The sequence below is a fragment of the Calonectris borealis genome, chromosome 10, assembly GCF_964195595.1.
Source record: "Calonectris borealis chromosome 10, bCalBor7.hap1.2, whole genome shotgun sequence".
In the NCBI taxonomy this organism is placed as follows: domain Eukaryota; kingdom Metazoa; phylum Chordata; class Aves; order Procellariiformes; family Procellariidae; genus Calonectris; species Calonectris borealis.
Genome location: NC_134321.1, coordinates 17140881 through 17158644, shown reverse-complemented (window position 1 = coordinate 17158644; position 17764 = coordinate 17140881). Strand labels below are relative to the sequence as shown.

Here is a 17764-nt window from a genome sequence, read left to right as displayed (position 1 = left end):
CTCTCAGCGGGTGCCACCCTGCCTGCTGGGTGCCAGCAATGGCTCTGCCATCCAGGCGTTAGCTCTCCCCCTTCTTGGCAGCCGTGGCTAGGAGGATGCTCACCCACTTCTGCCTTCCTTCCAGCTCGTGGAGGAGACCTCCAAGGACATTCTGGCAAAGCTGCCTGCCCCCATGAACCTGCAGGAGGTGATCCACAAATACCCACTGCTCTACGAAGAGTCCATGAACACAGTGCTGGTACAGGAGGTGATCAGGTAAAACCCCTGTGAGATCATGTCGTGGGCCCCTTGGGGAACAGCCAAAATGTGCAGGCCCCTGCTCCCACCCACCTCTGAGGAACCTCATCGCTGAGCATGGCAGTGGGGTTGGCAGCCATGCTAACATCTGTGGTGTCCCAGCCAGGACCTTCAGCTGATCCCTGTCCTGTGAGGACAGATCAGCGTCTCCATCCGCTATCGTCAGCAGTTCAGGGCTGGGGGGGCAGCTATGAGACCCCATTAAAGAGGAATGGGGTAGGGGTTACATGGAGGAGCTTCACTTGTCGTACGGAGATCCATACCCTCCCTGGGCAGACACAGGCGATAAACCACTGCGCCGAGTCGCTCTGCTCCCTCTGCTCTCTCTCTAGGTACAACAGGCTCCTGGAGGTGATTGCTCAGACACTGAAGGATTTGCTGAAAGCTCTCAAGGGCCTGGTCGTGATGTCCTCTCAGCTGGAGCTGATGGCCAGCAGCTTGTACAACAACACTGTCCCCGAGATGTGGAATGCCAAGGTACGTGCCCCAGCCAGCCCAGCTGCCTGCAGGAGCTCACCCGAACCAGGGGAACGGGTCATCAACCCCCACAGCTGGACTGGGCTGTCTCACATGGAGCTGGCTCTTGCTCCACTGGCATGGAGATGTCTCCTGCCTAGTGCGGCTCGCAGTTGTTCCCAGCCCCAGGCTGGATGAAGCCCTGGGCTCTGAGCAGCTGTCGGCAACTGGAGCACAAGGTCTAGGGTGTCCTCGATTACGTTAAACACTTTCCTCTGTGGGTGCCCCGCAGGCCTACCCGTCGCTGAAGCCCTTGGCATCCTGGGTGAACGACTTGATGCAGCGGATTGAATTCCTGCAGAAATGGATCAGCCACGGGATCCCCTCCGTGTTCTGGATCAGCGGGTTCTTCTTCCCCCAGGCCTTCCTCACCGGGACACTGCAGAACTTCGCCAGGAAGTCTGCCATCTCCATTGACACCATCTCGTTTAGCTTCAAGGTCAGTAAGTCAGCCAGAGGCTCTGGATTTTTTTTTTTGGAATCTACTGCTAGAAGGCCACAAAGGCAGCAGTTCTAGCCCTGACCTGCCAAAGAGGTGAAGCCACTAGCTGTACAGCTGCCCGTGGACCCCATCATCCCCTCTGAGCTCAGATACACCCACCCACACTGCCTGACACCTCCAAGGCAAGCAGAGGCTTCTCTGCCTCTCCAGACCTGCCCACATCCCCCTCCGCAGGCTTCGGCACAGGCCGCCCCACAGCCAGAATACCCAGCCCAGCCCATCTGAGAGCTGGGGCAGGCTCCCCTTTGGCAGCGCTGCCTTAACTAAGAGCAGCTTAAGGGGGTCCTTGGGGCTGAGCCTCCAGGGACACGCCTAGATCGGGGCCCTGGGCCCGCTCTCCTCTGCAGGTCATGAAGGAGTCGGTGAGCGAGCTCACTCGCCACCCCGATGAAGGCTGCTACATCCACGGCTTGTTTCTCGAAGGCGCCCGCTGGGACCCCGCTGCGTTTCAGCTAGCGGAGTCGCGCCCCAAGGAGCTTTACACAGAGATGGCCGTCATATGGCTGCTTCCTGTCCCCAACCGCAAGCCTCCGGCCACCGGCACCTACCTGTGCCCAATCTATAAGACTCTCACTCGCGCAGGTAGGTGCCCTAAAGACAGGTCTCCAGAAGCAAGGGAGATTGTAGAAGCAGCTAGGAAGGGCAGCCCAGGAGAGGCTGCAGCCGTTCCTCCGGACACGCTGGCATGGAGCGAGGCAGTGTTGGCTGAGACCATCCAGGGAGAAAAAGATTTCCCCTGCTGTGGTCATGGAGGTGGAGCAGCCAGGCACCCTGGCTATGCAGCAGTGTCTGTGGCCAGGCTCTCCTCAAGCCCACCCAAAAATACACAAGCCTGTTTCCCTCAGCCCTGCTCAGCCTCTCATCTAGCGCAGGGATGGGACAGGGGATCTCATGTGGGATCACTTGTAAGGGACTCCCTGGTCAATGTGCAGCAGCCAGGGCTGCAGTACCACCCTCTTGCCCTTGCTTCCCCTATTACAGGCACGCTGTCAACAACGGGCCACTCCACCAACTACATAATTGCTGTGGAGATCCCTACGGACAAGCCGCAGAAGCACTGGATCAAACGGGGCACAGCCTTGATCTGCGCCCTGGACTTCTAGCCAGAAAACCCACGCAGCCCAGGAAACCATCCCAGCTGAGGGCCTGAGCCGGGGCCTCCGCCGTCCTGCACAGAGGTAGGCAGTGCGGGCAGGCAGCAGGAGCCAAGCGCGGACTGCCAGCAGCCGCTCCTCCTCTCCTCCTGCCTCTGAGCTGTGTCAATAAATCAAGCTTGACTCCACCAGCATCACATTCACCTGGTGTTGTTGCAATCCCCACAATTACCTCAAGTTAGTTTTTAGCACCACAGAAGAGCTGCCCGTGGGGAGAATGGGGCCTGGAGCAGGGACTTGGTGCTCCCAGCCCCTCTCCCTTCCCTCGCACACCCCTCCCTTGGCTGGCTGTTACAGGATAGCTTTATTCCTTCAGACAGATCCATTATTTACAGAACTTGATACTAGACACAGCAAGAGACAGAAGGATTTTCTTCCCTTCAACAAATACCAAAAGAACAGTTTCATTCCATAGTCAAGATCTATACAAATTTGCACATTTGCAAAGTTCAGTCCTCTCCTGTGGCAGCTCCCCTTGGCCCAGCTATGCCTCAGGACCTCTCTGGAGAGAGGTGCTGACCTCTGGCTACTGTGATTTCTGCCAGGCTGCTGGGGACAGGCAGAAGACCACGCGCAGGAGCGCTGGCCGGGCTGGTAGGAGGCAACAGGCGAGGCAGGCCAGGCTGGCCTGCTGTGGTAGGAAAGGGGCTGCTGCCCCCAGCAAGCTCTGGGTTAGCAGCCAGCGAGCGGCTTGGGTAGGAGGAGAAGCTTTAGGCTCCCTCCGCTGCTTCCGCCCGCCACTGCAGTCCCCATCCCCCCTGGAGCATTACAGCAATGCTGAAAGGCTTCGCCAAGGGCACCAAGTGACTCCACGGCCAGCGTCCACCCCGGTGCCAAGCCCAGCAGCACCGAGGCCCCTCTATGAACTTGGTCTGTTCATAATTCACTGGGTTTCTCTGGGGACTGGGCCTGGGGCAAACCCACGTGACCCACAGGCACTGCCAAGGCCACAGAGCTGGTCCCCAGGAAAGCAGCCATGGCAGCAGAGCCACGCGCTGCCCCCCAGCACCACCACGGAGGGCCGGGCACAAGGCCCAGCTCCAGGGACGAGCCCACCTATCCTCACCCGGCAACAGAGCTGCCACGGCCCACCGGGGAGCCTGGCTGCGCTGGCAGGGGGTGCTGCCATCCCCAGAGCAGCGAGGGCAGGGCAAGGCAGGACTGCCTGGCCACGCGTTGGCCAGCTCTGGGAGCTGGGCAGTGCAGCCAGGGGTGGATGCAGAACGGGCCCTGTCCAGGAGCCGCCTCGCTCAGCAATGGCCAAAGCGTGGGTAAGAACCAAAAATAAATTTGGGGAAGGGAGGGGGAGGGATAGAAAACATGGACACCAGTGTCCTGGGGAAGCGCAGAGCTGAAGGCCTGGACGCAGGAGGACACAAGCCACAGCCAGCTGCGGCCAGCACAGCCTCACGTCAGCATCGCCAGCGTTCCCACAATGCCAGGCCCGCCACCAGTGGGGTGGGCTCTTCCCCGCCTGCCGCAGTCCTCAGCCAGAGTGCCGAGACGTGGGCCCATGGCACCCGGGCACTGCTGTGGCACGGTCAGGCAGCTGGGCACTCCGGCTTGCCTTCTGCTGCAGCTGCAGGGACTCCCCTCAAGACAACGCGTTTCCACCTTTCACAACTTGGGCTCAGAGGAAAACCCAGCTTCTCTTTGTCCCCAGGCTCCACCTCCACCGAGGGCTTGTTGCTGTGGTCCCTCTTCCTTGGGCAAAGGGTAACATAGATCCAAGTGCCACTGCCCAAAGCCACAAAGCCCAGCTGTTTCTTCTCACAGTCTTGACTCCCAGGCTACTGCCGCTTGGCTTTATACGGGCGAGAGCGTTTCCGGCGGTCCGGCTTCCTCTGCTTGTGCAGACGGCCGATGCTGACTCCCTGCCGCCTGCGGACGGAGATGTTCTGCTCCACGAGGCTTGCCAGCATGCCTGCAGGGGCAGAGGCAGACAGACATGTCCCGCGCCGGAGTGCTGGTGTTGCCCATGCCAGAGTGCAGCCCTCCCTCTCTCACCCAAAACCCATCAGTGGGCTCCTCCTGGGACTATGAAATCAGAAGGACACAGAGTGGAGACATGTGGCTCCCCAGACTGAGCGCTACCTCGTGCCCCGGGCCTGACCGAAGCAGAGATCAGAAGAGAGCTTCCCAGGCTCCCAGCTGCTGCTCTGCCCCGCTCAGTGCAGCCCCCCCCAGCTGCATGTGAACTCCGTGCTCCGGCCCCTCGGCCACACAGCACAGCTCACCTTCCTGGGCCAGCATGGAGATGAAGGTACAGATGAACTCGTCGTAGTTGTGGGTTCTCCTCTGGTCATCGATCTACAACGAGATGACAAATCCACAAGTAATCCACAAACAGGTGGCAGGGAGAAAGGAGAGCTCAAGGCTAACGGGGGCAAAGAACCAGCATGCCTGGCCCATCCCACAGACCAAGGAGACCAGAGCAGGAAGGGACCCAGCTCCCAGCCCAGCTCAGGCCAGTGCACAACTGGGACGGTCTCCATCCCAGTTCAGATGCCAGCATTTTCCACAAAGGGCAGCTGGGAAGAGGCGAAGTGGACAGAGGAGGAATCCTGCCAGGCCTCGGGGCAGAGCCTCCCTGCTTCCTCCTGTCAGTGTGCTGTTCAGCTGTGGCACCATCCTCCTCACGCTAGTTAGTGCTGCCCAGGGGATTTGGTCTGTCCTGGCAGGAGCTTTGCTGTTTGGTAACGGGAAAGGGACCCCGAATGCTCCCCACGGCCGTTCTCAGCTGAAACACCCTCCCTCCACTTTGACATAAAGACACCCCAGACAGAAGCCTTCAGGGAGCTAAATCGGCAACGCAAACAAGCCATCAACAAACATACCTTGAATTTCTTCCTCTTCTCCACCTCTTCCTTCAGGCAGGCCTCGTAGTTCGCAATCTCTGCCTCCACACACTTCAGTAGTGCCAGCAGCTCCTGCCAGGATCAAACAGAGCAAACATGAGCAGACAGACCCCTGCCGCAGCCCAGGAGCCAGCGGGGTGAGCTGGTGGGTGTCCCTCTCTGTGCTGGGAAAGAGAGGATTCATCAAAGCAAAAAAATTGCCGGGGGAGGCGGGGTGGGGGGGAAAGCACTTTATTGTAGGGAATTTCTGAGTCAGAGGGCGATCGATCAGCCAGCACTACAGCCAGCCCCACGGGACGGGGGTTTTGCCCGAGCCTGGCCCAGCCCCATGTAGCTGGTTCTCTGGGACAGGGGAGAGGGTTGCGTGCGTGCCTGAGAAACACCCCAGGGCCTGGTTCTTCTCAGTAACAAAATTTGAAGATTTCCCTTTTGAGTAAAACAGTTTCTAGCCAGCTCTCCTCCAGGGAGCCTTGATATGGTTGTGCCACCCGAGCCTGCTCCTGTCTCTGGCTGGAGGGCAGAGACAGGCAGTAAAGTTATCAGCAGGCTGGGATTTGGGGGTGCAGGGTCCCACCAGCCCCTGGCCCAAAGGAGAGCACAGCACGCCGAACGTCTCAGCTGCGGGAGGCAGCGGCTCTGCCCACTGCCAAGGCAAATGTCCCCGAGATGACGCAAGGCACAAAACCTGCACTGCCCTGTGCCTCGAGGGACGGCTGCGGCGACACGCGAGCGGGACAGCGTGCACATGCGGTTCGGTCACTGCCAGCGCTGCTGCGTCTCTGGGTGAGCACAGGGAGCTCCACGTTCCCAGGGCTGTCGCAGCACAAAACTCACCTTGGGAGAATACTTTTCCCCCCCAGGGTGATCACTGGTCCTGCCAAGTCCCACCTTCTCTTTGCTGTCACTGGCCTCACTGCCCTCCTTCTCGTCCAGTTTGATTGCGACCGGGGCCTCTTCACCGGGTTTGAGAGAAGCGGGGGAGCTTTTCCCCCCATCTGCGCACAAGGGAAGGAAGCGTTAGGAGCCATTGCAAAGGACTGGTATCCACTCCTGAAGTCAAAGGACACTGTCCCGTCACCACAGGGTAGATGCCACACCCCTCCCAAAAGCTGGCAGGCACCTACCTGCAACAGCCAGCGGGCAGAACACGCCATCCTCCGTGAGGTGCAGCAGCCCGGTGCTGATAACGGGCCCCAGGTCCCTGACGGCCCGGTTGTAGCGCATGCAGTCGACGCGCAGCAGGCCGTCCTCCTCGCCGAAAAGCACCTTGGAGATGTGGGAGGTGACGGGGCTGGAGGGGCGGGTGGGGTTGGCCGAGCGGATGGGAGAGCGCAGCGGGGAGTTGAAGGCGCTGCCGATCTCGGAGGCAGTGTCCGTGCTCTCGTTGCTGGGGGTGGGAGAGGGCTGGGAGTGGGTGACCACCGCCATGGCGGCACCCCCGCCGCTCGTCTTGATGGACAGGGGGATGGAAAGATCCTTTTGAGATTCCTTCAGCTTCTCAGCCAGGACGTTGATGGTGTTGGGCTGGAGGACGGAGAGCTTGCCATCCGCAGCCCCCGTCACGTGCTCTTGCTTTACCTGCCCTTTCCTTTTGTACCTGCCCAGGAACACAGCAGGGAAGGTGAGTGGCTGGTGGAAGGAGGTGGAGGCCCAGCACAGGCACTGCCAGCTCCGCGCTCAGCACTCCAGGCTGTCTGCTGGGACGAAGCAAGGCCTGAAACACTTCTAGGTCGCCCCCACTGCTACCAGCTTCTCTGACAGCACCCCACCCCACCGAACCACTCAGCTACAGGGACTCCTACGCAGCCAGGGGGCACAGGGGGCTTCCCAAAGGGTGCTGCGTACCCCTGCTCTTCTTCCAGAAGCCCTAAGAGCAGCCTCGCTGTGACCCCACCTTCCTGACCTTCACAGCAATCCCAGCACGCCAACACTGTCACCAGGAGCTGATCTGGCAATCGGCACTGGGGAACTGAGGTTCATTTTGGAGAAATGAAGCCCCTCCAGGCAGGGCACACCACATTTCCTTGACCACCAGGCACGCTTCAATGCAGCGCAGCCAGCCTCCGCCTCCAACCGCAAAATACAGCGATTTATCAGCTACCAGGTGACCTTCTGTGGGTCAAGCTGCACCACCCACACAGCCACCAGTGGCACTAGAAAAGCCCTAGCAGGAGGGAGCTATGGAGGAGCCCCCCAGAGCTGGGCTATTCCATTTATTCAGGAACATCTGGAAAAGGGGGAAAGCAGAGAAGCCCGAAGTTTGCTGCCGATACAGTTACTCAGGGCAGCCAAAATTCAGGGTTGATTGTGAAGAGCTACAAAAGGGCTTCACAAAATCCAGCGAGTAAACAGTAAAATAACAGGCCACGAGAACAGCCCTAATGGCACACACAGGTGCAGGCTCTAACACAGCTAACAGCGCTCAGGAAAGAGATCTGGAAGTCTCTGCTGGTGGTTCTGCAAATGTCTGCTCCCTGCCCCTCGCCCTCAGCTCAAGCTGTCACCTGATGGCCGAGTTGGTGTTACGAACTTCCTCCTCATCGTCATCATCGTAGTCATCCTCATCGTCCGAGTACTGCTGGTGCTGTTGGACTGGGACCCGGCTGCGACCCACTCCTGCCGCAAGGTCTTCCTCCTCCTGCAAAACACGGTTGCTGATGGCCTGCTGGCAGCAGGGCAAGGAGGGAGAGCCCAGCGGACATGTCCTCGGTCCAGCCGAGCACCGGGGCTTGCCCCGTCCAAGAGGAGACGGGACTCTTCCCTATGCTTGCTCAGCTGACCCACATTAACGCTAACCTCTTTTGCCAGGTCAGTCTTTACCCTCACCTTCCAGCCAGGGTTAGTGCAAGGGTAGGCAGGCTGCGAGGCAGGGGAAGGGCTTAGACTGGCTGACAGCCACAGTCCCATGGAGGTGAGGGACTGGAATTGAAAAGCTCAGCTCAAGTCAGGCGTGCTGCTGGCCTGGAGCTCCAGCCTACCTGCATGGGGGATTTGGCGTAGTTGTGATTATCCAGGAAGGCTGGCAACCTCTGCACGATGGGGTTGGGGTTTGCTGGAGGCGCCCCGTTGATACTGCTCGCTGACGTCTTTGCCACTGGTTTGGATTTGTTGGGTGGGCTTTGCGTGGCCGCGGGGTGGCCCTGGCTGGCGGGCTCATCAGTGCCATCTGCCATACAAGCACAGCACAGCCTTTTATGACCAGCACCATCGCGTTTTACTCAATGTCCTCTGCCACTCCTTGCCCACCCCACGCAGCAGAAGAGCTCTTACGCTCCACCAGACCATCACACCCACTTCCCATTCCACCTCCAGCTGTCACAAGTATCCCCCAGCTTCAGCCCTCCCATTTTCAAGCTCCGCATCCCTCCAATGCTTCTCCCAGGCACAGAGGGATCTACCACACCCCAGCACAATGCACACAGAGCTGGGCTTGGAGAAAAGAAAGTGAAGTTGACCATAAAACTCCCTCAAGCTCCAGGTCAGCCAGCCATCGTCACCAGCCTGTACCCGCGCCACAGCAGGCCAGGCTGGCTGGCTGGCAACGCCACTGGTACGGGGGGTCTACCTGGATGGGCGCTCTCTGGAGTCACAGTCTTGCTGCTGGCTGGCTTTGCCTCTTCCGGAGGCTGAGAATCCTGAGACTTCTGGGTCTGGATCAGCTCGGGCTGAGTTACTCGGATAAGCTTGAAGGCAAATGACAGATAGAAAGTGAGTGCTGGACCGGGGTGACCCAAACCGTATCCCTCCTGTTCAAGCACTGCATAAGGAGAACTTGCGAAGGTGAGCCAACCGCCGAGCGTCCATGCACACCATCAACCAACAATGCCACGGATAACCTCCCAGGTGAGCAGCAAAAGGCCAAGCAGCGAAGCTGGTTATCTCCTCTTCCCAAAAGACATTTCCCAAGGCCAAAAAAACCCCATAAAATCCAAGGCCTCTACAGCACAGAGTGATGCCCTGATAGCAGAGCCTATTCCTACCCCAGGCTCAGACTCTCTCAGGGCTTGGGCTGTCCTACCTGCTGCAAGGCCTCCAGCACAGTCTGGCGGTTCATCTTCAGGATGTGCAGTTTGGACTCGTACTTCATCCTCCGATCAGGCACCACCGCCATCAGGTTGAAGCGGATGTCGTGGTACGGCTCCCTGCAGGAAGGGACAGCAGACGTCAGCTGCGAGCTGGCGGTGGAAATCCCATCTCCCAGCAAGGGGGGTCAGCAGGCTGCCAGCTGTACCCCGTACACCTCCTGCGGGCTCTTTCCAGGCTGCACCTCCCCTGCCCGGGCATTTAACACCAACACACGGGAGGCTTTTCCTCCAAAACCAAGTCAACCTCACACTGGCTGAAGAAGCAGAGCAAGGTTACTTCAGCCACAATGCAAAACACCCTTCACAGAGTGGTTGAGGTGGGAAGGGACCTGTGAAGGTCATCTGCTCCAACCCCCTGCTCCAGCAGGGTCACCCACGGCTGGTTGCTCAGGACCACATCCAGATGGCTTTTGTGTATCTCCAAGGATGGAGACTCCACACCCTCTCTGGGCAACCTGTGCCAGCGCTCGATCGCTCTCGTGCCCAAGCATCCAAGAGGTCCAGCTCAGGACCAGAAGCACCGTTTCTTCTCCTACGGACTCAAGCTAACAGGGACCCAATCTGGCCACTCTTACCTGCGTGGCCATTTGCAGGGACTCTGCATCGCACAGAGAGTGCGGCTTCTCTGCGTGCTCTGAAGGCAGGAAAATTGCAGGCATGAGAAGGCAAGGAGGCAGTGCACCTGCACCCTTCCCAAGCAACATTCTCCACCCCCACTTCCACAACTTGTCGCACAGAGACCACAGTAGAAATAATCCGGGGAAAAATGGTGAGGGGCCCAGTGCCTGCACCACGGCCTGGGACATTACCCTGCAGTGGCCAGGCCGATGCGCTCCATGATTACTCTCCTGGCTTTGTCCGTCCATTCCTCGTCGTCAGCCCATGGCCCTGTGGTAAGGGGACAAAGCTGGACTTAGCAAAGCAGGCCAAGGCTCCTGCTTCAGACGCACAGAGCAATCTCATGGCTCCCTTACATACCAGGGAGCAAGTCAAGAAGGGGCCCAGGAGGCAGAAGGACCACGCTGTCAGCCCATACGTGGAACCCCCTGCCTCTGCCTTCCGAATGGAAAACGTGAGTTATCTGCAGGGCAGAAAGGTGAGTTTTGAACCCTACAGACCAGAAGCAATTCACAGGCTCTGGGCTCACGAAGTCCAAGGAAATCCCAGCTCCTTCTGGAATCCACCTGCCACTGGATCTGGTGCCACACTTAAGAAACCCAAGCACATGAAGTGGGTACCTGACCAAAGGGCCTGACAGAAGCAAAGCCCTAGCGGGGATAAGTAAGCGTCTGAACGACAGAACTAGTGGCCAAGTTGTAAGAGAAGGGAATAACCTGAGCAGCCTGCGGGGATCTGCGTTGGGACCTCGTGCCCCAACACACAGCGGTTACTTGGCACAAGGAGAGGGGAAGGAGGACACAAATACTGCTTGCGATACCGAGTTATTTCAGAGCTGCAGAAGGACCTTGTGACCTTGAGCAACTGGGGAGGAAAATGGCAAGGCTGGAAAAAGCAATGCAATACATTTAGAAATAATTGCCTTCTAGACAGTCCCCAGCGCACAGGCTCCAAAATGAGCTATCAAAACTCAGGACAAATCTGGGAGCCTCTGGAGTGATTCTCCACAAACATTAGCTAACGCTTCGTGGCCATGAAAAATAATACATACATTTGGGCATAGCAGGGTGTCTATTCGACTGTGTCAACAAGTAGGGACAGGCAGGCTCTTACCGTGGTCAATGGGATAGACCTTCAGCCCATCCAGCTCAAACAGCCGTCCCTTGATGGGGACATAACTGACAAAATGAAAAGCCTCCATGGTTCGCACAGCGCTGATACCATTCTGCTTTTCCGGCAAGTGCCGTGGCTCCGGCCTACAAGGGCAAGAGAGGTGGGAGGTCAGTGGAGAGTCTGCCTCCTCCAGCAAAAATACTCTGCGAGACACCCCCTCGCTCACCTGGCATGGCTGTTGTGGGCCTTGGCCAGCTCTGGGGCATTGCCGATGGCATAGCCTTTACTCTGCAGCGAAGAGCAAGAGGGGAAAACAATTGAGAAGTGACAGGAAACAAACAAAATGCTTCACCCACCGGCTCCCCACTCCCTCCCTCCATCCATACGCAGGACTGGGCGAGCAACTTTCAGCACATCCTCTGCTCTGCTGAGTTACAGGTAAAACTCAAGATGAAAAGAATGCACAATTTCTGCTAAAGAAATTACAGTTAGAGAGAAACACAGACTTCAAGATAGGTCTGAAGGTAGGAGAGAGGACTTTTGATCACAGACTTAGAGAATGCACCTGGGCTAGGGAATAACAGGACAGAAGGCTCAGAGCTGTGCCCAGCGTAAGGGGACCAAGGCTCTGAGCAAGGCAAGGCAGGAGACGAGAGAGAAGAGGCAACACTGACGTAGTGGGCTGCCACGAAGGGCTGGAAAGGAGCCAGCTGGTTACAGCATCATCCTGAGTGGGGAGCGAGGGGCAGATTCACACGCGCCACCCGTGCACAGCCCTGCACACCTCCGCCCCTACCTCAGGGCTGAATCCTTTGGTGAAATCCTTCATGCGGCTCAGCGTGGGGCCCAGGTCGACATTGTTGCAGTTCAGGAGGACGCTCAGCAGGGCATGGGTGGCGCAGGAATTGGGAATCAGCTGGAGGGTGACACAAGGACCATCTTAACCAGCAGGAACAAGGCAATCCTTCAACAACCCCTCAGAGTCGACATAATCAGTTGAAAAGTACTGATGCGAGAACCACTTGTGAGAGCAGTGACTTGACCTCGGCTCTCAAGGGAAGGGAGGAGGTTCATTTAGCGAACCACACTGTGCCCCCATGAGCATCTGCTCACTGCGCAGGCCACGGACAAGCTCGCAGCCCTTGCTGGATTCCCTCCAACCTGGAGCTCAGGGCAGAGACTCCCAGGAAAGAGGAGCTGCCCTCAGGACCAGTAAGAGCAGTGCAGCCTCTCAGTACCACGTTGCTTCCCTGAGGTGTCACAGGAGACACCGCCCCCCCTCTTTCCCCTCGCCTCCAGGCTACCTGGTGAGCAAAGAACATGTTATTAACGATGTCATCGTCGATCACCGACGTCTCATCCACCAGGGTAGAGACCTTCCGGCGTGATCTGCGCTCCTCAATCCACTTGAACAGGAAGATGAACCCATACACAGGGCTGCAGAGAGAAGGCAGCAGCTGCATCATTTTGGACAGACCACACCAGCGGGGCTGCTCTGCCCAGCGCCAGAAACCTTCTGTTTCAAACCATGGGCAGAGCAAAGACTGGGAGGGAAAGCAGAACCACCAGCCCCCTCTTTCTGGAAGTGACCATCCCTGTTACCCAGGACACTCTCCTGTGCTGATGCTCCAGGCTCAGGTAACAACCAAGCTTGAAAACTTTGGGGTTTTGTTTCTTTGACAGGTCTTAAGAGGCTCAAGACAGAGAAACGGGAGGTGAAATCCACCTCTGGACGCTGACTGACCTGCAGAATAGTGCCGGACACCAAGTGACCCCTCCTTTTATAAATATGTTGTCTTCATTTTCAAGAGGAGATCAAAAAATGGCTTTTAAGAAAGCAACAGTTTCCAAGCCATTTTAAAGCACTGAGATGGGGAGAAAGCCCACACTGCAAGCACGCCGGCTTGGCACTGCACCTCTCCATGAGGAAAGGGAGATAAATCCCCTGAAGTATGTCCCCCACCCGCCCCACAAGGTCTTTCTTAAGGCATGAGATCACCTGTCTGCCCCAAACCTGATGAAGCACTCCTGGTTCACCAGTTACAACACTGACCAACGAGCTCACCCAGACCCTTCTGACCACCGGGCCCACAGACGCATTCTGCTTAATAAAACTCAAACTTTCACGCCTGTGACTTACCCTTGGCATTTGCTCTGCAGATCATAAATCTCTTCAACCTGCACTCCTTTGACCCCTGCAAACAAAGGGCAGAAGCTGGTGTAAAGCCCACCAGAAAGGACTAGGGGTAATGTCAAGCACGAAACCGACTTCCCAGGAAGGCTTCTTGTACTCACCAAAATCTTCGACCAGGAGTGTGAAGAGACCTGAAAAGCAACAAAACCAACAGGTTACTTCTGGCTGGAGAGAGCAGAGAGGAAACCTGCTGCCACCAGCCCCTGAAGGTCCTATGTGGTCCCAAGCCAAGGCGCAGCCAGAAAAACCGCAGCAGAGCGGCACCGGGATCACACTGACTCCCCAACAGCAGAGCTGTTGAGCCCTGGCTCGCTACAGAGGTGCTCTGGCTCCCTTCATCCCTCCATCCCTATTCATCATCCTCTTCCTCGAGAGGACCTGAACCAACCCTCTCCTGTCGGAGCCAGATGAAGCTGGACCCACCTTCAGCATCCTGACCCCCTGCAGATGACCTGCCAAGAACTAAATCCCCACCAGGAGCAGCAGCAGGGAGCACCTAAACGACACACACTCTTCTAACTGGAGGGAAACGTGGTTGAATAGATCACAGGATATTTTTAAAAAAGATCATTTATGTTCTTGTTAGGAAAAGACAGCCAGTGAAGGGAAAGCCAGCTCAGAGCAACAGGGCTGCAGGGGAGTCCGAGGGTCGAAAGGCTCATCTTCATCTCCCTCTGTCCTGGGGGACCAAATCCAAGAGCCTGTCTCCAGTGACCACAAAATTCCCACTACAGGAGGACACAACCTGGGATACCGAGACAACGGCAAAGAGACTGAAGGATTATTAGACATCAGCGACTGAGCAGCAGCTTCCACTACGATGCTATAGCAAAGGCAGTCAGCCCAATTTCCAGGCGGTTCCCCCACTCGCAGAGTTAGCGAGCTCGAGACTGGAATAATAAATCTGCTTCTTTCGCTCCCGTATAAAGGCTGCTGAAAGCCTGGGAGGAAGTCCAGGGAATATCAATAAGAAGGATTCAATCGTGAGAAACATCCCTGTAAGCAAAGGATTTAAGGAACCTGATCTAAGTGGCTCAATCAAGAAAGGAGGAGCCCAAGGGGCTCCCACACTGAAGTTAAAATGACTAAAACAGGGAGGAAACTTCTGGGAGCAAAAAGTCTTATTAATTTAGCAGAAAACGTATTGCTTACAAAATTGTCAGTGGAAAGAAACATGCTATGGAAATAACGTGCTCCTCCTGTGCAACGCCGTTACACCAAACCCTGGCACCTTTCTGACAGAGATGTTTTTGCTCAAAATACTTGACGCCATGGGGGGCCGTGTCATACAGGTGACATCTACAGACACTTCAGGCAGCGCTGCAGCCTCGCTGCCTTCTTTGCAGCAACCCCCTTAGGGCAAGCGGTCCTTGTAGACCATAAGGGTCTTCAGATGCTCATTACAGCCACGGTTCTTGTTCCCTCTTTAGATGGCATCCATTACGGAAGCAGGAGTCGCAGCTGCTTACAGGTAGAGTCTCTCAACTGTAAAAGCTTCCGCAAAAGTCGAAAACCTCACTCACTCTCCAATTTCAACAGTTACAGTCTACTGATCACAGCAAAACACAGCGAGATGTGAACCGTATCACAAGCTCTGCCTCGCAGCCAGCAAAGATTTGCATCAGAGCAAGGCCTTGCAAATACAAACAACCGTAAATGCGGAAAGCAGCGCTGCTCCCGCAGGTACCACCAGAAGGAGCAGACCAGGCAGGATCCCAAGCTCGCTGTGGCTCAGCCCGGAGCACTCCCACATCTCCGCAGCAGCTCTCCAGGACCGTGCGTCAGGGCTGCCGCGAAGGAGGTGGGAAGTCAGCCGTCGCGTGTTTTCCTCCTGTCTGATCCACATCACCAGAGAGTCACAGAGAGGATGAAGCCAAACTTCTCCGAGTGCCCCGTGAAAGGACAAGAAGAGATGGGAACAAACTGTAGCAAGAGAAATTCTGACTACACATCCAGAAAAAGACAATTCTTCACAGCCCTGGGACCGGAGCACAGAAGTCTCCTTCTTGGGCATATTCAAACACTATCAGACATGGCCACGAGCAACCTGAACTACCTTCAAAGTTAGCTCTGCTTTGGGCCAAAGACTTCCAGGGGTCCCTTCCAATTGATGTTTTTCTTCAATTCATTTCAATATTTTGTATTATCTCAGCATCGATGAAAGGCACAGTCCTGCTGCTGCCATCGCTACTGGAACACCCGAAACCCCCATCCCACATTATTTGGGTTGGCTTGTGGAAATATCTTGGTGTCCACAAGCACACGCAACACTATGCCAGCAGCCTGGAAGTTCACAAGGCTCCCCCCTCCGCCCAGCAGACAGCCCAAATCTGGATCTACTGACCCTTCCTGACCAGTAAAGCACCGAGAGCTTTCAGTCCCAAGCCCCGTGGTGAGGGCCGGGCAGCTTATGGGCTGTGCTGAAAGCGCGGGTCATTCCTAACTGCTGTCCCAGCTCCCACCTCTGCATCTGAACCTCCACGCACCCGAAGGAGTGCAGCTGCAGCATGCTGAGCGCCCGCCTCTGCAGCAGTATTAGGGCAGGAATTTGGCCCAGACAGATTATCTTCCAAGGAAATAACCTTCCCTCCCAGGCGTGAGAATCCAAACCATGTCCTGTCTTCGGCATCATCATGATGAAGAAGAAGGGAGAGGATGGGAACGATTTTGGCAATTTCCGAATACCAGTAAAAAGAGGATAAACAGCAGCAAAACCTGGGCTGACTGGGAGACTGACAGCAGACAGAATCCTTCGATGAGTGCAGGAAGACAAGCATAATGCCAGGGGTCCAATTTCCTCACCCGCAGCCTCAAAAATACCCCACCACACCCTAAACACCAGCTCTCACCCTCCCAGAGGATGACCCCAAATCATACTATGGCAACACAGACACGTTAAAACAACGCTCAGTCAATGCCCCAACTGACGCCAGCTTTGGCCCTCAAATCCTGATCCACAAAACAAACTCCAGGACTCCACCACAGAAACCACCTTCTCCAACACAGTGGGAAGGGGACGCCCATGACTGTCCTGCTCCTGGCTGCTCAGGCACCATACTGGGCTCTTCAGCACCTTTCCTGGACTACCTGATGGAGAGGGTTTGATCCACTCGCTCAGCTGCAAAGCACTGACAGGATCTGACATGCACGGGACGGAGACACCACCCTCACGTGCTCCCCGAGTGAGACAGGTTGTCCTCAATCACCCGCGAAGCTCTGTGGCAATCGCCAGAGCTGTTTCTGTAGCAAGGGGCATCCCATCGCACACCTCTCCCTGTATCTCAGTGATATTTTGGGGTGTGTTTGCAAACGACAGGAATGCTTCATGCTACACCCTCATGGCATTTCAGATGTTTTCCTCAGAGGCCCCTGCGTTTATCAGATCACACACACACAGAGGTGTCCGGGGCACCTCGGACCCCATGTGCAAGTGCTGCCACAGCCCAGGCCCCACTCTGAGCCCTCACAATGCTCCTGCAGCCCTGTTCACCCCATCCCTGCCCTCATCCCACACCTGCACCCCTACATGCAGCCTCCTGACATCCCCTTTTCTGTCTGCCCTACACCCTCATAACCTTTCCCTAAATCCTCTCTACAGCCCCCTGGGCTACGTCCCATACACCATGACCCCGCAAGCCCCCCTTCCCCCCAGGACCCACACTACTCCTGCCCCACACCCCCCTACACCCCCGCCTGCCCTCCCTACCCTCTGCCTGCACCCCCAGGCACCCCCTTGGCCCCCTTAGCAGCTCTCCCTCCCCAGGCCCTCCTCTCCCCGCGCCCCCTGTTCTCGCCCCACGCACTCCCACAACCCCTGTCCCCCTGCACCCCCACTCTAGGCCTGCGCCCCATAACCCTGCCTACACACCCCTAACCTCAAGCCCCGCCACCCCAAACTTCACCTATACACCCCCACTCCCGGCCTCCCTCCTGAGCCCCCCCAGCACAGCCCCCACGCCCGGCCTGTCCCTCAGAGCCCCCCCGCCACCCCAGCCTGTCCCTCAGAGCCCCTCCGCCACCCCAGCCTGTCCCTCAGCGCCCCCCGGCCCAGGCCCCACCCCCGGCCTGTCCCTCAGAGCCCCCCCACCGCCTCTCCCAGGCCCGCCCCCCGCCCCGCTGCCGTCCCCGCCGCTCACCGGGGTCGCTCTCCAGCTCCAGCCAGCCCTTATTCATCTTCCCGCGGGCCGGGCCGCGCCGCCATGTCCGGCCCCGCCACCCGCCCCGACTCCGGGCCCCGCCGCCGCCGCCACCGCCGTCGTCGCCCGCCCCTGTGCGTCATCGCTGCGCGACGCCGCGTGACGTCGGCGCGCGCCGCGCCATATCGGTCCCGAGGGGGGTGGCGGTGCCGGCGCCACAAAGGTCCCCCGGTGGCGGGGGAGGCCTGGGAGGGCCCTGGGGGCCGGGGCCTCTCCCTACCCCGCCCCGGG

At 57.5% G+C, this 17764-nt stretch overlaps 2 protein-coding genes across 5 annotated transcripts in view; one reads left to right on the top strand and one right to left on the bottom strand.

The window, feature by feature from the left end:
* DNAH1 (dynein axonemal heavy chain 1) overlaps positions 1-2599 on the top strand; it is a 71368-nt gene extending 68769 nt beyond the window's left edge. The window contains exons 74-78 of the mRNA XM_075159116.1: positions 125-255; positions 630-774; positions 1046-1252; positions 1663-1897; positions 2297-2599. Coding sequence (XP_075015217.1) covers positions 125-255; positions 630-774; positions 1046-1252; positions 1663-1897; positions 2297-2418 — 840 coding nt within the window. The 3' untranslated portion in view covers positions 2419-2599. The remainder of the gene's footprint in view (positions 1-124; positions 256-629; positions 775-1045; positions 1253-1662; positions 1898-2296) is intronic.
* A 155-nt stretch (positions 2600-2754) lies between these two features.
* BAP1 (BRCA1 associated deubiquitinase 1) lies at positions 2755-17613 on the bottom strand. Of its 4 annotated transcripts, none has more exons than XM_075159119.1 (17): positions 17474-17613; positions 13439-13468; positions 13284-13338; positions 12448-12580; positions 11940-12059; positions 11370-11431; positions 11144-11286; positions 10222-10300; positions 9346-9469; positions 8893-9010; positions 8306-8493; positions 7832-7965; positions 6452-6924; positions 6162-6322; positions 5307-5399; positions 4707-4779; positions 2755-4393 (listed from the first exon to the last, which is right to left on the bottom strand). In XM_075159119.1, the coding sequence occupies exons 1-17, from the start codon at positions 17508-17510 to the stop codon at positions 4260-4262; spliced, it is 2157 nt and encodes a 718-aa protein (XP_075015220.1). In that variant the 5' UTR covers positions 17511-17613; the 3' UTR covers positions 2755-4259. The 4 variants fall into 4 exon arrangements, with proteins under 4 accessions (XP_075015220.1, XP_075015222.1, XP_075015218.1 ...); XM_075159121.1 differs by having other exon boundaries at positions 6216-6322; XM_075159117.1 differs by lacking the exon at positions 17474-17613 and adding an exon at positions 15042-15105.
* Between the last annotated feature and the right edge of the window lie 151 nt (positions 17614-17764).